The sequence below is a fragment of the Bactrocera neohumeralis genome, chromosome 4 (genome assembly GCF_024586455.1).
Source record: "Bactrocera neohumeralis isolate Rockhampton chromosome 4, APGP_CSIRO_Bneo_wtdbg2-racon-allhic-juicebox.fasta_v2, whole genome shotgun sequence".
Lineage (NCBI taxonomy): Eukaryota > Metazoa > Arthropoda > Insecta > Diptera > Tephritidae > Bactrocera > Bactrocera neohumeralis.
This window is the reverse complement of record NC_065921.1, coordinates 18,008,122-18,033,453: the sequence shown is the minus strand read 5'-3', so window position 1 is coordinate 18,033,453 and position 25,332 is coordinate 18,008,122. Positions and strand designations below refer to the sequence as shown.

General features: G+C 35.9%; 2 protein-coding genes across 2 annotated transcripts in view; both read right to left on the bottom strand.

The window, feature by feature from the left end:
• LOC126756798 (diacylglycerol kinase 1) overlaps positions 1–25,332 on the bottom strand; it is a 197,720-nt gene that overhangs the window by 52,915 nt on the left and 119,473 nt on the right. The window contains exons 5-9 of the mRNA XM_050470188.1: positions 23,572–23,770; positions 23,210–23,356; positions 22,881–23,066; positions 7,074–7,199; positions 4,587–4,711 (exon numbers count right to left, since the gene is read on the bottom strand). Coding sequence (XP_050326145.1) covers positions 4,587–4,711; positions 7,074–7,199; positions 22,881–23,066; positions 23,210–23,356; positions 23,572–23,770 — 783 coding nt within the window. The remainder of the gene's footprint in view (positions 1–4,586; positions 4,712–7,073; positions 7,200–22,880; positions 23,067–23,209; positions 23,357–23,571; positions 23,771–25,332) is intronic.
• On the bottom strand, positions 19,993–20,812 carry LOC126756837 (deubiquitinase DESI2-like). Its single transcript, XM_050470248.1, has one exon. The coding sequence runs from the start codon at positions 20,707–20,709 to the stop codon at positions 19,993–19,995; it is 717 nt and encodes a 238-aa protein (XP_050326205.1). The 5' UTR covers positions 20,710–20,812.

Sequence of the window (25,332 nt, the reverse complement as noted above, 5' to 3'; positions counted from 1 at the left end):
CAGCCTGCGGCTGATTTCACCACAAACGATTGTTCATTATCATATCACCAAATGAGTGAAAGGGTCAAAGTGCACAAAAACACCTGTTCAAATACAAAAACAAGGAAATAGTTTGTAGCAAATCAAATAAAATAAATTAACATCCGTGTAACTAGCGAAATAATCAGCGATCAGCGTAAAAAGCGCACATTTGTATGCGTGCCTGCATGTGTGTGTGTGTGTGCGTGGCTGGGACCCTTTGCGGTGCTTTGTAAATGAGCGCGTCGAATTTTATGCTTATGTAAGCATTTGAGGCGGCAAGCAAAAGTAGCAATAATTGGAAAAGTTTTATTGAGTTTGACCGCAGGTTGCGGTTTGCGTGGGCAAAGCAATCACACCAGCTGTTGCAAGTAAATATGTGAGAGTATATGTAAATGTATCAGTAAGTGTATTTTTGTGTGTGTGTGCTTGCAACTTTTTGTTGTCGCAGCCGAGGGTGAGGGCAGAGTTGCCGAAAATGAGGTTTTTCATAGCTCTTAAAGTATTTCCGTCTGCGCCGCTTTACCATTATTAACACGTGTACCGTTATAATTTGCTTACTCAATGAAACAGTCAACAAGAAAAATCAGAAAAGTGAAACGGTATTTTAAAATACTGCTCGCAGCAGCACATTAAATGCATCTGCTCCATTTCTACTGAAAAGGACTTTTCTACTGAATGTATAACCATCCTCCCCGACAGTGACGTCCCAAAATTTACGACCGCCAAAAGTCACATTCGACTCATCGAATTTTATCGCAGTCCCCATTAACATCGTGTTTGATTTGTTATATGGTTTATATGATTATTTGACATGTATTCTCTTCAATTTGATTCTCGGTTGTGATCCGCACCAATTTTATGACGAATTAATGTGCAGAAATTTATGACAGACGCTGCTATAAAATATGCATATATGCAGTTATCTATTATGACTATGTCATATATGCACATCACGAGTAAAATTTCAGCTTTATGATAATGAGGAATCGAAAAGTTTAAACATTTTCATGTATATAATTTCCGTTAAGAATAAAGAGCTTGGTTTAAATTGATTTTTCACTTTGGAGAGTATGAAATAAAGACAGAAAAATAAAAAAAATTAAGGATTGAGTGACATTAAAAGGAACTGGTGAGCTGAGTACTACAGAATGGCGAGCTTTAGAGCATTTGAAATTAGTTACGGCTGAAATGCAGTGTAAAGTCAAGTCGATCTAACCACCGAAGATACGAATGATAGCAAGCACCCAAGCAAGGAAGCTGTTAGTCCTTATAATTCCTTCCATGTAATCATCTAAAGAACCAAAAAATTTGTCTCCAATGTGGCTAGTAAATTTTAGTGAAACAGAATTTCCGATAACTTCCGATAGGCAGTATGATCAAGTACGAGATCGCTACTATATGTAGAGCTTCATGATGCCATAAAAACAGAATTCCTGTATTCTATTTTACAAATAAGAAAAGCTCTTTATAGCAATATAAACTTGAGTTCAATTTCTATCCTCACCAGTTCGGTGGGATATCTGAAAGTGTTGAAGTCTCGATCTCGCAAACGCGGGAGAAATAGAAGAGAAATGCTGAGTTGATTCCACCTCATCTTCTTCCATACAGCTTCAGCCACTGGCCTTGGGTAAGATTCTTAACCTAACAGCATCAACGTCGATAGAGCAATGGCCAGTTAGAACTCCCGAAACTAGGGAGAAGCTCTTACAAGAGCAGAGAGCGCACTGATTCCTTTCGCTCGATCTCGGTCAAAAAAGATCTGGCGACAGCGCTTGACCACCATAAAGTTCCTGACAATAAAAAAAAATCGGGTATAAAGTCAAAGCAGGCGAAGATTTCTAAATGCTGAGACACCTGATCATTTAAAAATCTTTCGAAGCACTAGGAGAAGATGTTACGGCCGAACCTCCAGGCGTAGAAAGCATTTTTAATGCTTCATTAATAGAGCATAAGGAAGTTTGAGAGGAACTTAGTTAGCTCGTGAAAACAATTAATTACTGACGTACGACAGCAAGGAGTTGATAGTATGCGTTCATCAATATTTATGCAGAATATAGTTGGTTGAATTTAATTACACAGGCTTAACTCGATCGATATCATTGGCCATAACGACCGCGCTGTTTGTACTGATTTCTCCAGGTTGAACAAAGAAGCGAAGTAAATGGGTCTGGTTGAGCAGGAGGACCAGACGAAATATCTTGGCCGAGTACCGCAGTCGATGGAACGCTGATCTGTACGAGATATACGGCGACATTAATATAGTTCAGCGATTCTAGAGACAGCGGCTGAGAACACTCCAGCTTTGAAAGTATTCGATTCAGTACCGGCCGGTGCAAGCAGAGGAAGAGGAAGACCTCCACTCTGTTGGAAAGGTCAGATGTAGAAGGACCTAGATGCCCCTGGTATATCGAATTGGCGCCAAAATAGCGAAAAGAAGATACAACTGGAGCGCCGTTGTTAACTCCGCTATAACCGCGTAAGCGATGTCTACGCCAGTAAAGAAGGAGAAAACTTATCATGGAATTGCATATAACAATATTTTAACAATAGCATTTTAGGAAAGATGAACTCGGTTAAAGCTTTTATAAAAAAATACCGAAGAAAAATAAATTTACGACTTGTAAATATTTTTTAACTTTTACTCACGAGGAAGAGTTTTAATTTTAAACATCATAAGCTCAGACAGAAGGCAGAATCCTCCTAATCGGTTTGATAGCAAAGAAAATTTCAGATAGGGCTACTTATTATCAAATGATCTCGTTAACCCAATTGCAGGTTATTTCACCCATGAGGACTAAAGAAATGAGCTGCTTGCTTTGTTTGTGTTTTGAGCAAAGTTCATTAGCAGTCGACAATATTACAATATGCATGGAATAGATCTATTATTTATTAAGAATCAATAGAAAATGGATAGTCCAGTCATTTAAGCTTAAATTAGGTAAGAATCTCGGAATTCGATGTACCCATTTATATGTCTGTAAATACTTGTAGGTATACCCTATCATATGTAGGTTTTGAGACAACTTTAGGTTGTCAATATACAAGTATTTACAGACATATAAATGGGTATATCGAATTCCGAGGTGAACTTACTATAATGACTGGACTAGGAGTATTGTTCGGGTTGAGAAAAATAGTTATTTTGTAGAAATGTGCAATAGATATTATACGCCATCATCAGAATTTTAACTGCCCGAATATGTAGCCACACAGTGCTGTCGGCTCCACGCATTGTTTCGCCTTAATTAGTTATATGCATTCATTTGCTCCCACATGCACGTGCCGCAAAACTTTGCTCGGCTTAACAATAATAATATGTCTTACTGTATATCTTCTAATTTCTATAGGAACACAGAACGGACTGGGGGCTTTGTTAATACTTTAAGTATCTAACTAATGTCAACTGCAGAACCAAGCATTTCGCAACTCAATTCGAACACATAATTAAGTGTGTGCGTACTTGAGAAAGTCCATGCATACAAAGAGATGTGTAAGGTTTAGATATAGGGTGACGTTTTTAGGTTATACAAGTTTTTTGTTTATAATTTTTCAAACAAAATGAAGGAAATTTAAAGAAATTTGTCTAACAGAGTGAAATCCAATAATCTAGGTAGCTATTTGGTAGGTCTACTTACTAATAATGAACTGAAATTTCGGAAATCTTCTTTTCTCCCCACAAAGCCGCATATTTGTCGGTACTGCCGTTAATGGTTCACTATAGCTTATAGCTGCCATAGAAATTGAGCGCTCAATATCATGTTCTTTTATGGAAAACTTTTTTATTTGACGATATATCTTCACGAAATTTGGCAAGGATTGTTTTCTAAGGCCACGGTACAAAATCCGAAAGGATTATTCAAATCGGGTCACTATAGCAAATAGCTACCATACAAACTGATACTCTAGGAATATCTGTATAACTTAAAAAATCACCCTTTATCGATATACGAATGTCTTTGACAGCAAGAACGCACTTCATTAACTTAACCAACAATTAGTAGCTGGAACAAAATGCATAATAAAAAGGCGATTTGCTCATTTCGACAACGTCGTCATCATTAAACCGAAGACGATACGATAGTCGTAGAAGATTTAATTACATTTACTGTCTTTTTACCGTTAACTGCTATCCTTCAAAATGCCCGAAAGTAAACAGACGACCTGCAGCGTACTTACCGAGTAAAATTTACAGTGGAAAATTTTACGATTTCATTTTACGAGCATGGGGTGTCTAGTTAAAGACGCTAACGAAACGATGAAATGGGCGTAATGACAGCAATGACTTGACGACGATGACAATGATGGTGTTGAGTGGCTTAATGCATGGCAACCAGCTACGCACATAAACAAGCAAATAAAAATGCAAAATCGGAGACAAATTTATACAAAAGGCACGAAAGTACGGAATAATGTCGAGAAGATGGGTGAAGAGAGCACTCGAGAAAATATTTGGACATTTAATGGGCTGAAAAGAAGTGATTTCCAAATCAAATGATTTGTGTAGCAGTGTATTGGTGTGCTCATCTGTGTGGGTTATCTTTACTGCTAAATGAAGTCTTACTTACCGGCCGCAATTCGCTGACATCCCAGCCAAGATATTCGGCAACAGCCATCATTTGATTAACAATCGCATCCATTTCGGCCGTATCCAGGACACCATTGCCATCGGTATCGTATAGACGAAACATAACTGTGGCGGGGTAAGTGTGAGAAAACAAATAAGAAATCGTATAAAATATAGATATTAAAGTACAGTATCGAGTAAAAATATATATGATTGCCGAAAGTGTGCACAAAAGTGCAAGGAAATATGCACATTTTCATATCTTTGGGATATATGTATTGTGCATGGCAATCCTGTCTGCAAATATCTGTATTTTTTAAGGCTTTTTCGGAGCACAAAAATATGAGCAAACAACAAAAATATATCAGCTTTGATTTAAGCTCCTCTCTACTCTGTTTTACTGCAAAAAACCATATACGGCACCTTAAAATATGTTGCAATTTGCATTTTACTACCCGCTCTGCATGTCATTTAGCGTAGCATATATTCAGGCGTTCATTTAGTTTATTAGCACGTCTTTCAGCAAATTTTCTTCGCAAAGTTTTCTTTGTTATTCCATTAGGTTATAGTGAGTTGATGTGCATGCGGAATTTAAAGTTTTATTTTCCACTCGCTGTTGCAGTGAAAATTGGTTGTTTAAAGAAAGTTTGGAAATTTGCAGTCATTTTTCTTCCAAAACTATGTTGAGACATAAATAAATGTTGCATGGAAAAGATTTTTATTGGTATGCATCGGGAACTTCAATAGAATTGAATTTAATATAGAAAAGTCTAAAGAAAGTGATACCAATTTGTATTGTGACTAGAAAAATTGCAAATAAATTGATTGAATTGAATTTTTTATTAACAAGTAATACTACTAGGAATTCATCTCCGACTTTTCGTGGTTTTGGAAGAAATAAATTCGGGATCCCGAAATTTCGGGACCAGTTCGAGATTAAGTTTTTATTAAATTTTATTTAATATTTCATATATTAGGAATGTATTACTGAGTTTTCGGGATTTTCAAAAAAAAAATAATTGGGGTCTCCAAGTTCGCGATCAGTGCGGGATTTAATTATTATTAATAAAAATGAAGTAGATACATATGTATGTACATACATATGTACATACATAGTAACATATGTACATACATTAAAATTATCAAAACGTATCATTAGAAATGTATTGCCGGGATTTTGGAGTGAAAAGTTTTCGGGATCTCGATATTTCAGAACCATTTCACGATTTTTATGAATTATGATTTTATTTATATAATTCAGACCAAGTATTAATATTTTAATAAGGATGTGGTATTTATTCTCAAACGTTAGATATGTACATATGTATGTATGTACATATTCTTGAAAAAAAACCGGGATCCCGAAATTTTGGTCCACTTTGCGATTTTATTTGCTTTAAATTTTGTTTTAAAATAAATATCATATTGTCAAAACGTAGCACTAGGGGTGTATTCTCGGGGTTTGTGAAAGAAAAATTTTCGGGATCCCGAAATTTTGAGATCTAATTTAAGCGAAGTAGTAATATTCTATTATCAAATCGTACCACTGGGTTTGTATTGACAGGATTTTTGAAAGAAAAATATTCGGGATCCCGAAATTTCGGGACCAGTTCGGGATGTAATTCTAAATAATTTTTAAAATAATTGATTTAAATTAGAGAAACTCGTTATACACTTCGGTTGTATAAATATTTGTATATTCTGTATAATACTGTAATAAAATAATACTTTTTTTTATTATTTTAATTTTTTAAATATGTGCAATCTTTCTCCGAAATTCCGTCAACAAAAATCTTTCTAAAAACTTGTTAGGGTTGATATTCATATTGTAAAATTTCGTCTACTTTTTCTTAAAAAAATTTAAATAGGTGGTAACTCTGCTTAAAAACTGTTTCATTTTCTAACCTGTTAAGTTCTACGTCAGTTTGCTTAATTTTTTTTTTCAATTGACTAAAAATCTTTAAATAGATGGCAACCCTCTAAAAATATTTTTAAATGTAAACTTCCTCATTTTGATATTGTTCTTTTCAATTTAAAATAATTTTTGATTTAAAAGTTTCAAACAGGTGGCAATTTTCTAAAATTTTTTTAATAATCAGAAAGGATCTTTCACTTCAAAGATTGTTTTTGTTGCAGTATTTTCGTTATGAATATTTCCATCAATATAGAAAAGATACAGTTTCAGTCCGTTGAGAAAACTTTATATTTGTGAGTAGAGTTTAATGCCATTTTTCATTTTTCGAAAAGCTTCAGTCTTTGCATAAAGAAGAAAATTTATTAATATCCCTCCCTACCTATAATATTTTTCAGATTAAATCTCTTTATGTTACTCAAGTTAATCAATTTCAAAATTTCCCTATTTGCCATTTTCTTTCTCTTTCCATTACGTAACCACTCATTACATTGATTGATTTGGTGGTGGGTGGTGTTTATAAATCACTCTTGCTCATTGTCTCTTTTTCCTTTTTTCACTATCGTCACTACTCACATTCAAGCTTATCTTCCGGTCGTCCAGCTTCCAGCAATGACAAATAGCAGACGACATCCTTGAGCGGCACCTTCAGCGTCAACGGATCAAAGTGTGAAAGTTTGCGTGCCAAAAGTTTGATATCAGCTGCAAATGAAGAACAAAGCGTAACAATAAATATATAGTTTAGCAGAAAAAGTAAAAGAAGAAGAAGACGGAAATGCGAAAATGCCAGCGTGCTAAGTCTTAAACGCTGCGCAGTAAAATGATGTGATGAGCGCGCGTGAAACTTAAAACCAACCAAAGGATAAGCACTTTGAATGCTCCGAATGACTAGCATATTTCTTAGCTAGCTCACAGCGTTCCCTACAGTTATCCAGCAGGACGGAAGTAGTTACCCCAGCTACGCGCAGCAATCTTCAAAGTCACTTAGCTGTGTAAGAGTTGCTTTGATGAAAGGGGAATGATGCTATCATATTCCACTCTACCCACTCTCCACTATTTGGCATTAGCTTACATTTAGTACGTATATACATATGTATAATATATATTTGTATATATGAACTTTAGTATATAAGAGTTTGTAAGCTAAGCGCTGCCTTTCACTCCACACACAAAACTCATGCCATTAATTTGCTCAGTCAGTCTACTCTTTTGCCTCCCTCCACTCATTGACAAACGCACTCACTCCCAGCGCTGCAATTTCATCGTTTCATCAACGCTTCGCTTCCATATAAAATTACATTTCATTTCGCAATTTGTTAGTGTTTGCTTCAAATTGTAATTCATCATAGTCAACATTTAATTAAATTTATTTGCTTTCAAATGCCCACAAAAAGTCTATTGATACGGACGAAAAATGTTATGCGCCATTGAGCAATCGGAAAAAGTTTAGCCCTTTCATTGATTCGAAAGCGGAAAAAGTGCTTTTTCGTGCCGTAATACTCAATTAATGAACTGCTATTTTCTGAAATTTCAGTTGAGATATTTTGTTGCATGCGCTTTTGGCTAGAAAAAATATCTTCTGTGAAATTAACCAATTAATTAGCGCATAAATTATTTAAATCCTACAGAAAAAAGTATAAAGTGAAACCTTTGCCGATCAGTTGGCACACTAGTGTGGTTTCTAGTTATGAAAAAAAAAATATAATAAATTATCAAATCAAAATCATCATCAAGTTGCCATGCAGTTGAGTTTATAAACAAAACTAGTTTTTACGAATTTTTTTGAAGTATTAAATATATTACAACCAGGTCAAAAGCTATCTGTTATTCACTGCTTAATATACATCACTGAGCAAAAAATAGTAAGACTTTTTTCATAATTCTAAAATTCTTAGCTTATTTTTCTAAATCTATGTCCTCTCCCTCAAAGTAATCCTCCTTGGCCCCAATACACTTGTGCCAACGTTTTTTTCGATCTCCCAAACAGTTGTTGAAGCCAATTTCTTAGTTTCACATTTAATGTCTTCAATTGACTCAAAACGGTTTCCCCGGAGCGGTCGTTTGAATTTGCTGATTAGCCAGTAGTCACACGCAGCAAAATCAGGCGAATACGGTGGTTGTGGCACGATATTGGTTGAAAATTAGGCAGAAAACTGACTAATAATCAACGCAGTATGCGAAAGTGCATTACCGTCCTGCAGAAACCATTGGTTGTCGACCTTTTTTACAAATAACTTCGCGCAAACGATCCATAACACTCATATTGTATTCTTTGTTGACAGTCTGATCGGTCGGAAGGTGCACCACACCTCGATAATCAAAGAAAACTGTCAACATAACCCTGATTTTTGATCTGCTTTCACGTGGTTTTTCAGCTTCGGCTCTCTGACTGTTAATCGTTGATTATCAAGCACTAATTCCTTTATCTTTTGACGTGTTGATCATCAGTTGATGTTGATGGCAGTCTTAGACGTGGTTGCTTGTCAATGCGTTCTCGACACTCTTTGCAAAATTTTTACCAATCAAAAACACTTGCTCTCGAACAACAATTGTTCAAGAGCCGCCATTGGAGTTGTTCTTAAAGCTCCCATTATGCATAGCGCAGCGATCCTCTGAAGTCATGGATTTTGACACCAATCAACTTTTGGTAATTGGAAAGACTATAAGATGTACAAACTTCACGACATCATTTTGATATGTAAATATAACTTTTTCTCAATTAATTCATTTTTCAATCATCTTTATTGTGAAAAAGGCTATTTTAACTCTCTCATAAAATGTTGACTGAAAAGGCCTAAAAAGTAGCACATAGCTCCGAAAGGAGTATGTAGTAAGAATTATGATTTTAAAGAAAACTGTTTTATTAACAAAGATACATAGTGCTCTACTGGTATATAAAATCACATAAACATTTATATATGTTGTAAATAAATTCATGCTCATACTCTTAAGCACATCCTCCTAAGTAGAAAGCGCTGTTTTCCGCCACTATGCCATACTTATAGTCATATAAATACCTGCGTACATCCTTTATCGATTACGTTTGTTTTGGAAACATCCTCTTACAGGTAAATACTTCCTGTTATATTAGTAAATACATGTACTTCCTGCTTGCTTCCAAAAAACTTTGTGACTTATTTAGTGCGTGATGGCTTACATTCTTTTGAAGATGATGAGGCAACTTAAGAATAAAGTATTTTAGTGGAAGGGTCGAAGAATATGTGCTTGTGTGTTTGCTGTTAACTTTCTCTTTCTTATTCATGACTTTGTATATATTTATTGCTTAGCTTGCCTGCTGCTACGTTGGGGAAAATATACTTATTTTTCTCCCTAAAATATCGTTTTCCGATATGTTTTCCCATTATTCATTTATGCAACTTTTCTTCAAATATGTTCTTACACATGCATATAAATTTTGTTTCCAACTTAACACACATTTCTTACTTATTTATTTATTTATGTTTGTTGCTTTTATGTGCTCACACTCTCAAATAAAAATATGTTATATAAACTCTTCCATATTTATGGCGAGCATATTAACTTAATATTACTTCCGGCTGCGTATTACTGGGTTATCCTATGCGCGTATTTATTAACAGTCATCACAGAGTGAGGGTGTGGTGGCTACAAAGGTGAATGTCTAGGTGAAATGTCCGTAAGTGTATGAACTCTTTAAGTAAATGCCTGTAAGGCGTCTAAGTAAGGAGTAAGTAAACCTATTTTGACAAAGTAATTTCGTTGACTTGGCTCTCAGTCACATACATATACACATTGAGTAAATACGCACACACATTAGCAATTTTTTCATAGTGTGCTGAGGGAAAAGAGGTTTGAAAATAAATTTTGTAGGCATGAGAACTTCCTTGTGTCCATGCGTTACTAAGCTTTGAACATTCATTCTCAAATCTATGTATGCCGCTCAGACGCAAAAAAAAACCGGAGATGGGTGAAAATATTTATACCTATATCGGTATGAATATTGAAATTATGAATAGGCAACAAGGCTCATACATAAATATGTATGTATTATGATGTTCTTTACACAGTGCAGAACTAAATCGTGATTTTCTTATTAAATAGAGTAAAGTGTAATTAAAGTTTGAAGACTTCATAATGGAATATGATTAAAAAAAAACACATCTAAAGCATTGAATATATCCATGATATAAAATACCTAATTATTTAACACAATACCTGTTTGGAACACACTCATTGTTTATGCACCGAATCTTTTTCGTTTATGGTATATCTAATTGAATTTATATTGTCTAAAATTTTAGATTTAAATTTAGAAAAATATTTTCTTTATGTTATTAATATCCTAGCTCTCTAAGAATATGATTAGGTCTTTTGGTCTGTAAAGAATTTCCAGTAAAGAATAGGTTTATTATATTAACTTTGAAAAATAACTTTAGCAACGCTAAAATAAGACTTTAAGATTGAAAATGGGTATCGCTTAAGCGGATATTCTTGTATACCACGACAGAGGAACCAATTCACGAACTGTTTCCTTGAATAAATTTATTGTTTTACTGGCTCCACCGCTATTTAGTTTTAACTTAAGTTCGACCACATCAATATTCAGTAAACTCAAGCACGAAAAGTCATTAATCATAGCTCTTTAGTGTTCCTCATTGACTATAACATTGTGATCAGCACATTTTTGAAGAAATATTGAACAATGATTTTCTCTGTCTTTAAGGAATTAAATGGGTTTACGGGTTTCAAAAACTCGAAATCTTTTATTGTCTTATTAAATTCTGCAATATCTCTAGAATATTATCGTAAATTTTCCAGTTGATACGAGTAATAGTTTCAGTTTCACCTTGAGAACTTTTCCGCTCGAGGCTAGGCTAGGCTGTCTTTAAACGTGTTTTCCTCGAAACTATGTTTTTGAAGTCGGTTGGCAAGATTTCTCGAGAACTACTCAATCGATCTTTATGAAACTTTACACAGGTCTTTGAGATACATATCTTAAAGACTTGAACGGAAGATGTTTTTTCGATTACAATTATTTGAAAAAAAAAAATGTCGCGAAACTTTCACTAAAATTTTAATTTTTTTGTAAAAATGTCTGCCAAAAAACCATTTTTCAATTTTTTTCCCTATCTCTTGCTCATAGTAGTAAACACTCCAAATGTTAAATGTTTTTTTTATTATCGTATCATTCATTCAAAAGTGAACTTCCTCGGTAAACAATATTTTCTTGTCAAAATCAGGATCAGGAACTAACAACATCTAAAACATTCCGATCACGCTCTTCATCCGAACTATCTCATATTTATGACGAAATGGCTCTCCACATCTAATTAGTGTAATTTCAAGTTTATAGTTTTCCAGTAAAATTTTTCTAACAGCCCATTTCACTTTTGACCAGAAAAGAAGGGAGTGCTAACCAGAACATTCCAGAGTTTATAACAAAAAAATATACTTTACGACGCACTTGCCATATATTTTTACGCATTGTGGGTCATTAGAAACTTTGCAATGTTTTGGTGGTGTTTTTTGTTGCTAGTTCTGCTCCTACGGACATTTTGGAACGAAAATTTCGCATGCCACTTTGTGCCCACTATAATTAAAGTTGCAGCTAATTGTTGTTGCCAGTTTCGCTCCCACACGCATGAAAGGGATAATAAAATATTCAGTGGGCCAGCATCCACATGAGTTTGAGGCAACTAGTGTTTGTTATTGTTGGGCTTGGAAATTTGTGTTGCTTATTGTTTTTTTGAGGCAGTGAGTTTAAAGCGTGGAAGGGAGGCAACGAGCTAATGCGAGTTTTGTTTTGGCTAAGTTAACGCAAATTTACGATTAGCCAAATTAGAATTGCATGAAAATATACAACCACAAGTGCTGTGCTACTGTTAAGAGCGTAATGTGGGGGTCAGCACGAGTTTTAATGTAATTTTTTGGAGAATGGCAAGGTTATTCAAAACAAAATGATAATTTTTGTTTATTTTCCACAATAAATTTTTTTCGGTTCCATGCTTGAAAGCCACATTTAGTTTGATTCGAAAACTTAGCTCAGGGTTACCAATGCATATCAGTGGCTAACCCTGCTTAAAATATATTTTACAAAATGCGTTCCATTTCTTTTTCATTCATAATTACAGCTATGTACTTATTTTTAATTCCAATATTATATATTAATAAGTATTCTTCAAATATATGGCAACCCTAGACTATTTATTTTTATATTTTTTTATTTGCAATGTGATTTTCTAAATTTAGTTGTATTTACAATTTTGTGAAATTTATTTAAAACATAATTTGGCAGAAATGGCAAGGTGGCGCCAATTGGATATTCCAAGCGTAGCCAGGTCCTTCTCCACCTGGTCCTTCCAACGGAGTGGAGGTCTTCCTCTTCCTCTGCTTCCCCCGGCGGGTACTGCGTCAAATAATTTTAGAGCTGGAGCGTTTGCTTATATATCGGACGACATGATCTAGCCAACGTAGCCGCTGTCTCTTAATTCGCTGAACTATGTTAATGCCTCCGTATATCTCGTACAGCTCATCGTTCCATCGACTGCGGTATTCACCGTTGCCAATGCGCAAAGGACCATAAATCTTCCGCAGAACCTTTCTCTCGAAAACTCGTAACGCCGACTCATCAGCTGTTGTCATCGTCCATGCCGATGCATCATATAGTAGGACGGGGATGATGAGTAACTTCTAAAGATTGGACTTTCTTCGTCGAGGACCTTACTTCCTAATTGCCCAATCAGTCTGAAGTAGCACCTGTTGGCAAGAGTTATTCTGCGTTGGATTTCCAGGCTGACATTGTTAGTGGTGTCGTTTCTTCTGGTTCCAAGATAGACGAAATTATCTACGACTTCAAAGTTATGACTGTCAACAGTGACGTGAGAGCCAAGTCGTGAGTGCGACGACTGTTTGTTTGATGATAGGAGATATTTCGTCTTGGCCTCGTTCACTGCCAGACCCATTTTCTGTGCTTCCTTGCCCAGCCTGGTGAAAGCAGAACTAACCGCGCGGGTGTTGAGTCCGATGATATCAATATCATCGGCATACGCCAGCAGCTGCACACTCTTATAAAGAATTTTACCTGCGCGATTAAGTTCTGTAGCTCGAATTATTACCTCTAGTAGTAGATTGAGAAGTCGCACGATAACGACGCACGCCCATAGTACTAAATTTTTTTTTTTTTTTGTAGAAAAATTTTTGAATTTTTTTAAAATATGGCAACTTCAAGAATTTTTGCTATTAAAATTTTAGAATTTTAGCGGTTTAGAAAGCATTAGTGTTTTTTTTTGTAAATTAACTTTCTATATTTTTAATATATGGCAACCCTAAACAAGTTTTGAATTATTACTTCTATTAACACCGAACCATAGTTTGAATATCAAATTTTTTTTAAATAATTTCTTAATTTTTCAATGTAAGACAACCCTAAAACATTTAACAATTAGGAGAATATTGCTTTCGTCTGTGCAGACCTCAGTAGGAATATTTCACGTCAAAAAAAAAAAAAAATAAAGCAATATCCGCCATACCCTTTTCAAATTTAACTTAGATACTTAGATATAAGGTAATTTTTTTAATCTCCTTCATCTGCTTGGTGTGAGTTAAGTGCGTGTGGGTATAATTTTCCGAGCAGTTAACGCGAAAAGTGTAAAATTCATTAAGCACTTGCGAACTCTGTCGATCGTTTGTCAGCATAATCGCCTTCATTTGAAAATTACTTACACTTGCGCATACTTTTTCCCCAACTAATGGTAATTATTTTTTGAAACACCAACACTGCGATGCAACGCAGTGCTGTACCTTTGCTCTGATGCCCCACACATACATAACAGTTTCAAAGTTCGCACTGCGCTTTCAAACACCAGCATCAAAGTTGTCGATAAGATTTTTCCAGAATTTTTCTTTTGTAATTTTTCATTTTCCGCTCCGCACTTTCCTTGGAACTTTGCTTTTTTTACTCTTTGCCTGCTTTTTTTTCGGGTTTGCACCGGAGTTGACGTTTGCAGTTGCCTTTACCGCTTCCATTGACGGCTGCTGAGGTTGAAAAAGTGCCTGTCAACTGGCAGAAAGCGTACAGCATTACATTTATATGCGTGTGTGCGTGTGTACATCGTTGATGAATGGCATTCAAGTCAGCAGATAAGTCCTTCTTATGCGCCTCTTGACTCCAGTTTACTCTCGCGCTCGCTCGCTCGCATCACTTTGCGCTTAGTGTTTGCGTGTGAATTGGCATTAATGCGCAAGCCACACTAATTAGCTTATGGCTAAAACAATAACAACAAACAAACATCACTCACTTTTTCTGCAATTCAGCCAACTATCCGTTTTTGATACGCATAAATATACGAGCTGCGAAGGCAAACGGCCCGTGGCAATCAAGTCTCTTCAGCCCCAAAGGCAATGGCTAGTTGCCTCACTCACTCTGTTATTCACGCTGAACTAATTAATTGGCGGGATTAATTTTACGCTATATTTACCAACGCATAGCATTTCGAGTGTGGCTTATTAATGCAAAGAGCAAAAACAAAAAGTAAACGAAAACAGTGAAACACAAACCAAAATCAACTGCAACCAAAATTTATTTAAAGGCAAATAAAAGAAATATTTGCGCGGCTAGCGGTGCAAAAAGCGCAAATAATTAGCACTACTGAGCGGCTAGAGCAGCCTTGGCTTATCGGTTGGTTGCTGGGCGCAAAGGTTCATTTCGGCCGCCACTGTTAGCTGCCTTGCGTTGTTCATTAAAAATGTAGTTGAGATAGGACATTTGGCTTGCGTTTCGCTGACTTAATGTTGCCGCCGGTCGTGCTTGGCAGTAGGCTGGCTTTTAACGAATGGCTTTCTCGAGGGACAAGCAAAATAAATTGACGGCGCTGTAAATTATTCAAAGCGCGGCATGGCAAAAAATTATACGCTGATTGGCATGGCAGCGTAGTGATGAAAAGCAGATAAAAATGTTTGGTGTGTTTTGCACTCGTTTGTTCTATGAAATTTTTATGTTTTCCATCGACCTTCTTTGTTGGCTTACAGCGCTTGAAAGGCATTATTTAGCGGTGCACGGTGCTTTGTTGGTGAAACGAATATTTGTACCACGCTGAGAAATCCTATTTCTTTAATTATGGCATGTTTTTTTACAGTTTCTTTATACAGACAGTTTCAATGAGGTTTGTTCAGCTCAATATTTACTTCCGTAATTATAAATAGACGAAGCTATATAACTGCTGTCACAATGCAATGATTACTGTTTTACTCATAGGAGCTCATTAGTCTAAGCTAACTTATTCCGTCGTATATTATTTTGAATTCTTAGTTGTTTTTTGCAACCTTTCAACTGTCGAGCTTTCTTCCTAATATGCTAATACAATCTTTTCTCAGTCATATGTCATCTGTTCACTCTCATTCCGTTTATTTCGTGCCGCTCATTCGACAAATATCACCTCAAAACTTTGGTCTGGCATCTGTTAGCATTATCGATCATTATTTTCTTTCCATGTGTCAGTTCGCAGGCATCTGTCTCTGCCTATTACAGTGGGTGCTAAAAAGCGACTGTTACCGACGAAAACATCAAAAATTCCAAAAAATTATTTTAGATGATCGTAAAGTGAAGTTGTTCGAGATAGCAAGACAAGTAAGAATGGGCTAAGTTCACGTTGCAAAGGTTAAAGTGGGAGGAAGTACCTACAGGTACATAAGGCCTGTTAGTTATATTTAGTTACTGATTTATTGCACTTTTAGTAGTTTTCACCAATATCGTTTTATAAGGAGTGAGGGGAGTTATATTCTGATTTCTTCAATTTTCATACGCAAATGTTTTGAGTCAATCTATAAGAGATGCTTAGTTCATCTACTATCTCTCTGCTGCCAACAAGACGATTTTGAAGCACTACCTGTTTAACTTTTTCGATGTTATTGTTATTAACAGAGGCGGACGGGCCACTCCCATGAAGCAAATTTTCATTAACTTCACGACCTTTACTAAACGCTTTATGACAGTAAAATACTAGTGTTTGTGATAAAGTAGACTTCCCAAACCACTTCCGCAATATTTTTAACGTATCCCTAGCAGGGATTCCATTGAAAATGGAAAAAACTGCAACTAATTAATATAAGCGGACCAAACCTCACACGAACATAAAATAAGTTTGTAAGAAGTACGAAATAAATTTATATCATTTTGTTATACCTATCCAGTTTAAATGGAGCAGTCCGATTCAAATTTGATCATATGGTATATACTCCCAAATTTGATATCATATATCATTATATTCCATATAAGTAGAAAAACAGCTAAAAGCAAAAAAAACTTTATAAATAAATGTCTGAAATAAAAAGTCATAAACTTCTTTTGAATGATAATCAAAACGCGCCATTAGCGGCCAAAATCCATCCATATTTTCTTGTTCTTCACTTATTATGACAGACTAACACACAAAATTTAGCTAAAAATAGTTTCGCCAGCAAAATTAATAGAAAAATAAAACTATTTCGTTATTAATCAGTGTATATAAGTATATTTAGATTGAGCTGCGATTTATGTTGTTTGTCTACATCAGAGCTTTTAACGTTAATGCTTCAAGATTTTGACTGGCGTCAACTATCTAGCGACAGCTTCGATTTTTTGCTCACTTCAATAACTTGTCACAGCATTTATGTGACACGCCTACACGGGCAACATGCGGTACACAACGATAACGCGCTTGTATATAGCATGTACAAGTCAGATATTATGTCACAACAAAGCAGACATACATACATAAACATATGCTCACACATAAATATGCTTCAAATCGTTCATGCTTTAACGCCACTAATATTCTGAGAAGTCGCTGTGCTGGCGCCAAAGAAGTGTAGGCCGCTGCTTTTTGCCAAAAATATTATCAACCAAATATGTCTACGAAATTGAATTTCATCATAAACGTCCGTAGGAGCAAAAACATTATACAGTTATAAACAGGATTCCACTTTCTGTCTACGTGTCTCTCCAGAGAGTGCTATGCATTTGAAATTGATGTGCCGCACACACACACACGCAACACGCGTGCTACAAAGGCATCATGTCTGTGCGTGCTGCTTATCAAATTACCGCTGTTTGTCAAGCGCCTGTTTCCGTGCGTCTGGATGCGGGCATGTTGCGTACGACGTGTGTAGTGTGTCATTTTCATTTCCGCCTGACCGAGCCGACTAGGCGTATGAGTAACGCGCGCATCATATACTACCACTAGCGGCTTCATTCTCACACTATGCGCTTCAAGATATTGTGTGTTATATTATATGTACATATGATGTACTTGTACATAATATATATGTATAGAATAAATATTATAGCAAATTATTCGTATATACATACATGTTTTCATTTTTGTCTTACACCAGTACATTCGCTAGGGGCTCCATTGCTGGTCGGCGGTGTTCATTGGCAGCACGTGAATTATTTAGCCGACATTTTTATACTCTTGCAACATGTTGCTATATAGTATTATAGGTTTGTTCGCCTAACGGTTGTATGCATCACATAAAACTAAGCGAGATAGATATAGGGATATATATGACGAGATGAGTTGAAATCCAGGTGACATCGAGTAGAAATCGCAATTTAAATGCTTAACAACGTGGCTGAGGACCCTACATTCATCAAATTCTTCACTACTGGTGTGGTCCTGTGAATATGACGCTCGCTAAAGTCACTGAAAGCCATCCCAACCGAGGCTTATGACAAGTGTTGAGTGGGTTTAATCCTTGGTACGATTATATTGACTCAGAAGTGTAGTTGATAATAACTCTACATACATACATACTCCAATTAGATTTTTCTAGCTGGAGGCAAACACTGTCATAGTAATTTAGCGAATGTAATCACTATACAAATAAGCGAGTGTGCTTAGTGTGTCTCTCTAGTAAAATTACATTATAAATAAATTGCTGTGAAATAAAGTCAAGTTGAAAATCCTTGACCTTTTTTATAATGATATTCATGCCTCAAGTGAAGTTTTAATAACGTGGTGAGATATTGTAATGAGACTGCTTGATTGTCTCCGTACTTGAATATTACAAGTAAATGTCATTAAGCTGGCAAAGTAATTGGACATTACAATTCTGTAAACTCGTTTGTAATGATGTACTTACAACTCTGATGATACTACGTATAGTAAAATAAAGACTGAAAGATTAGTTTTGTCAAATGATAAATGTAATGTTGCCATTACTGTAAAATTGAATAAAAAACAACTACAGAAATTCATGCAATGATTACTAATACTTTACATTAAAAGCGTATATTTACGAAATTTTGAAATTTTGTAATTATGAGTCCTGTAAACATAATCATGAAAAAAAGTTTGTTTGAATTCTAATCCCAAAAATTTAAACTTATTAGAAATTAATATTTTAATATACAAAAGTTTTGGTAATGATTACTGCAATTGTAATCAAGAACACAAATTTAACAATTACGAAAACTGTAACTTATAATAAAAAGTTATTTTAATCTACCAAATTTTGTGGTAATTATCAAAGTAGTAATGGAAAATACGATTACAAGTACTTAAATTTTTGTCACGAAAATCAACAAGTACGAAAAATTTTAACAAATAGAAATTTTTAGTAGTAATCATTACTGTAATGGTAATTACGAGTAATGCCATTACCAGTACTTAAAATTTTGATTCAAAAAATAATAATTGCAGAGTGAAATTAAAAAATAAAAGGATATTCTTTGAAATCTTCGGCAATGTTTATAGTAATAGTAATCATGAGTAATTCCATTACGAATAACAAAAGTTTTCATTCCTAAAATTTACAATTACGTATACTGAAACATATAAAATAATGATATTTTAGTCTACGAGAATTTTGGTAATGATTACAGTAATCACAGTCATAAATATTACATTACAAGTATTTAAATCGCATACACACACATAAAGTGAAAGAAGCGCAAACTATTATAAGTATATGATGTTAATGTTAAATTATTTATTGATTACAATTGAGTAATTGAGTAATTGTAATCATTAAAATTTGAATTACCATTACTAAGATTGTGATTGTCAACAGTAATCGTTAAATTTTCAGTACAACCGAGAAATTGTGTAGATTTCTATTTAATTACAATTACAGTAAACGGTAATCATAATGTAATTATGTAATCAAGCAGTTAAAACAAAGCTTTTATGCAGTTTTCTTGTGAATTTTCCTATTTTAATAAAACTGGCATTGTTTGTCGAAAACTATTGACATACATAACAACTGAGACTCCATAAAATGACCTACACACCATAATAATGAATTTAGACTCAGTCATAATTTCACTAAAATTTGTGCAGCTTTCCAAGTCAACATTGACGGTACTTGTGGAAGTAAGTGTTAGTATGAGTAGACGAAAATTTCAAAATCAAATTTGAAATGGTGATCAATCAACCGCTCTAACTCTCATAACATCATTCAACTTACTTCTATCACTCTCACTCGTTTCTCTCTCTCTTCTTTAATCAAATAAAAACCTCATCAAATTGTATGAAATTCATTTCTCTTTATTCAACACATTCGCATAAGAAGTCGCATTACTGTTATCCAATATGGTAACACTCTCGTGCAGCGTACTACGCGGCGTCAGCCAATCGCGTGGCAATAAGCGTTGCAAGAATGGCACATAACCGCTAATTGTTGCCAAACGATTCACCCAACCGGGTATGCCCTTGCCACACAAAAATTGCGACATATAATCACAGAAGTGATTGCAATTATTGTGTATCAAATGATATGAATTGCCAGTGAATTTCTGACCCAGCTCCTCGACAATCTGATACACCTGCTCGTTGGTGAATTGTGTGCAGCCCAATTGCACCGTTTGGCGAAATTGAAAATTCGGACCCAGATCCGCATAATCACGTGGCAACATTTCAAAAATACCCGTGAACGGAAATTGATGGCCACCATAAGCGAATTCGGTGCCATACAATTCGACACCCGAATGAAAGACACCGAGGCCGATGTAAGAGGAGAGCTCATTGATTCGTAATATATCGTAGACATTCAGCTTGACCGGTTCACAAGAGAGCCCCAGTCGCGCATGATCACAATTACGTGGTTGACGCCGCCTCGATGTGCCTGTCGTGCTGGTGGCCGTTGTTGTGGTGGCCGTCGCTGTTTCGGCTCTTTCATCATGCCTACGCGTGAATGGTGATTCAAAACAGCTGCCGAAACTGAATTTGCTAAACCTCGTTTGATTCGTATGCATTTAAAATCGTCCCTTCGTTTTAGCAATATCTCATTCTATAAAATAAATGAATCAAAAATTGTGGAATGGAAATGTTGTGAAAATAAAAACTTAAGATTTTGAACTGAATTTTGAAACTTGTGACATTGTAAATAGCAGAGAGAAAGAGCTAGAAAAAAGCAAAGTTGCTCAGAGAGTATTAAATTTATTATATTTTCATTCATTTGTGGCACTCTGACTCTTGAGTTTGGGTTTCAAACGGATGGGCGAAGAGAAGAGGTGCTCTAGATAAAGCAAATAGCTTTAACTGCCGAAGAGACCACCCAAGCTTCTTGCTTCCAGTAAAGATTACATTGAATGACGGAAAATGGGGAATAGTATTTTTTTCAATTCCCGACATCTTTGCTCTTCACATTAATACCGAATGTCATAGTTCTAAAGGGTGCTTTTTTAGATATGTGATTTTCAAAAAGAAATAAAGCGCCAAAAATTTAGCATTAAGGATTTTATATTATGTTTTAAAAATTATTCTGTACATGTGACGTCCGAGGTTGGCTGAACTAAAATCCAGCCCACCACTTTTTGCAGCAATTTGGTTGTTGTTTGGTTTGAGATTTTTCATGTAGCGCTATCTTGCTTGAACCAAGTGTCAATATCCTCCAATTCAGGCACGAAAGTTTCATTACTCGTGGCTTTAAAGCGTTCCCCATGAACTGTAATATCGTGACTGGCTTAATTTTCGAAGAAATATGGACCAATGATTCCCACTGCCCATAGTAGACTACAAACAGTTACTTTTTGAGGATGCTAGAGCGTCTCAACAATGGCTTGAGAATTATACTACTCCGAAAGCGACAATTTGTTTATCAAAGTTTCCAAACAAAAGTGAGCTCAACAGAGCTTTCTTGTAAAAATTGGAATCGGTGGCCATCTCATTTTGGCCTCAGTTACTGAAGCTGTGACACCCTTGATGTCCGTTCTGCTTCAATTCATACACGAGTTGGATTTTGTAAGCCCGCAGAGCAGATCCTTCCCCAAAATATTATTTAAAATAGATTGGCTCAAATTGGATATAAAGTAAGCAACAGCTGCCAAAAAAGCGACTCCGAAAAAAGTATTACCTCTTTGAAAACTACATGTTAAAAAAATACCAGTGATATGGTCCCAGTAGAACGTGCCACAATCAAATCAATGGATCTCATGATAGTGTGATATCAGACTGTTAGAGTTTTTCCTGTGGGAATATGTAAAATCTAAAGTTTATGCGAACACTCCCGCTTCGATTCAGGTCTTTCAGCAAAACATCACGGGTGTCATTCAACAGGTAGCTGTCGAAATACTCGAACGAGTCATCGAAAATTGGACTCAACGGATAGACCATCTGAGACGTACCCGCGGCCAACATTTGAAAGAAATAATCTTTAAAACAGAGATGCCCAAGAATGTTTTTTCGAATAATAACTAAACATGGAGAATGGAGAATTAAATTTGAAGTACCTGTGTATTTTTTTTAAGTAGGTAACCTCTAAATAGATTACTCTTTAGAATAACTTATCAATGCGTTTTCCTCCTACGGACAATATTCACTAGAAGACAAATGTTCTAACTTTCATATCTGCAGAAGTATAGGCCTTTTTTAGAGCTCTCGGAGTTAGCCTGTAACTTTCTTTTATGACGTCACTCTAGGTGTACCCCCTTAATATTCTCGAAAACACACCTGAGTGAATGTGTTACACTTTTAAAAAGCCTTCACTCAATTTTATACGGTATTTCGGTCATATTTATTGCTTAAACATAACCAGTATTTCATTATTAGTTAAAGATGGTGGACGTGTAGTTTAGAATTTTCTGACCGCAGCGCCACCTATGGGACATATCTTGGTCAGAAAGCTTTCAAGGAAGATTTTTGACCAATTTCAGCTGTCAACTAACTAGATTGCGAGAATCATTTTAGATTAATGAATTGTCCAGTCACAAATGAGACACAATTTTCATAGGATCGTTGGGCCTTAATCGGATTTCAGTGGAAAAAATTATTATGCATTTTGTAAAATTGTTCAGTCAAGTTAGTTCTCTCCAACTAAATTGGTTGGGTACTCATTCAACAACATTTTAAAAAGTTAACGGTATTTATGCACATAAATTTATAACCTGTTAAGTGCATACATATGTAGATAAATATCTATACTCACTATCGATTTTGCAATTAACCGAATTGTTGCTCTTCTTTGATGAGTTACGTGACATCTGTGAATGATTCGCTTGCGAATGCGATGGACTCGAGTCGACGGAACGGCGCGCCGCAGCGCTGCTCTGGAATATGGACGGGCCACTCGCAAGCGGACTGGGCGTAACAGTTACCATCGGATGTACGCTGCCTGCAATGGCGAGAAAGTAACACCGAGAAAAAAGATTATTGAAATAAAGATGTGACAATAAGCGAAATTGAATTTCACGAAGAAAATATCATCAAAAAGTATAATATTTAAACAAAAATTGTTCATTCGTTGCAGTGACTCACCCGTCTTGCTGGGATCATGTGTCAAATGGCCGCTCAATGAGTGCAGCTTATCGGTGATGCCATGAATCTTCTCCACGAAGGTGTGACGCGCTTCGCTTGCCGCCGGCGCTGCAATTTCAGCAATACTGCTGATATTCGGTATGGAGCCTTGATTGACCAAACACAATAAAAAAAAAGAAACGGAAAGAGAGAATAGAAGAAAGCAAAAGGAATGGTATTAAATGCGGAATAGAAAATATATTTATTGCAGCCAATTTAAAGTGACACTTTTGCAATAGTCAGTGGCCATTGCTGCGCTTTCACTTTTCGTGCACACGCCTGCAGTGTGTTGCTGCCACTCCTACACTTTGACTCTGACTCACCCTTCGTGTGCGATGTGACGGCCGCACACGCCGTCGTACTGCTAATGGCTGCCATCTGATTGAGCGCCTTGCCATGCAGCTGCGACTGTGTGACGTTCGGCTTGAGGAAGGAAACGAATAGATGTTTGGCCAAGTCGACTGGTGTCTCGCAGTCGAGAAAGGCATCGAGAAAGCAGCGAAAGCCATCGTAGTCAATGTCCTGCGAAAGAAGCAAGAAAAAAAATAGCGTTATATATTGAAATGAAAACTTTGTGAAATTCAATTTAAAGTAATCAAGTTGCTTAAAAGCGTACCAAAAACCGAATTGCATTATTTTCAATTCTCGTTTCCATTTTACTTTCTGTAAGTGGGTCTTACCCGCTTATTATAGTAGATTGCGAAATTATATTTAGTGTAATTGCCCATTCGCGGGCGTTGGATTTGTAATACAGATTTGAGTGTTTCTACCGCATATTCTTTGTAGGTGTGTGCGGTTAAATTCTTTTCTCAAAGCTAATTTTTCAATGAGGAAAATATCGATAAGACAATGGAAATCATCGAGACCGAATTGCAATATGCGAATCGTTGCTCAATCGCAAGAAAATCGATCCATTGCTTAAGCGGTTGGTTACTGATGATGAAAAAGGTGTCACTTGCGACAACGTCAAGCGTAAATGATAGCGGTCAAATCGCCGTAGACCGGCCCAAACGGCAGCCAAGTCAGTGTTGATAGTCAGGAAGCTTTTGTTGTGTGCTTTGTGGGATTGGCAAGGAAACATCTAATATGAGATTCTCTTCTACAACCAAACACTTAAATTGAAATTGCGCTGAGAATTTTGAACGTCTAAAGGAGAGGAATTGGGTTGTATCAAGACAGCGCCAGATCATAGACATCGTAGCGGCTTGTCAGAAGCTTTGGGAGCTTGGCGACACGGTTCTTATAAATCCACATCTGTTATTATCATCTGATTTTGCCAAGCGTTTATAATTTAGGACTCAACAGTAGGTTGCGGAAATCGACTGTGTTAGTTTTTCTTCCAAAAATGACGAGGGTTTCTCTGAAACCTTTTCCACGATAGTCGGGTCTGCCTAACCGGAACGGAGCCTGATTTTTTTATCCAGTCAAGGGCTGTCAAGTCGGCAATAGGGTTTCTCTGAGAGTTATGAAATTTTCTCGGAAACTTAAACAATGCTAAGTAAAATGTTCCAAATATTGCAAAAACGATCGAATGGATTTCTTTTTGCTAAACTCTATTAATTTGCATTCCAGTCTCTTTATTTCGAAGATCTATTTATTCGTTTCACCTAAGTAATACTTAAAATTAGTTGTCTTTCGCCTTAATAAACCTTATAGCTTTTTAAAATGTTTTTAAAATATTGAAATGTGTATTTCTATAAAACAGGTCAATTGAAAAGTCCCCGGCCTACCATAGTAAAACAGATGTTTTGGCAATTATCTTGCGATCTGATAACAGGAAAAAGTCGATGGAGGCCAGATCTATAGAATACGGTGAGAGTGGAAGAAATCCGAAAGCCAATTTCTTAATGAAACAGCAGTTTCTTTTTCTTTAAATGCAGCCGTTTTTCGGCAGTTTCGTCCTTCGAATGGTCTAAAAATACTAAGTAATATTCAACAGATAGTGCTTTTTTAAAGGTAGTCAATAAAAATTATTCTATGGGAATCCCAAAATAGAGACACCATAAACTTTGCTGCCGACTGTTCTTTTTTTCTACGCTTTGGAGCGAGTTCATTGTATGCAGTCCACTCAAATGATTGTTGAT

Excerpts from the sequence above, each read along its gene's own strand:
- LOC126756837 (XM_050470248.1), bottom strand. The coding sequence starts at position 20,709 with ATGCATACGAATCAAACGAGGTTTAGCAAATTCAGTTTCGGCAGCTGT.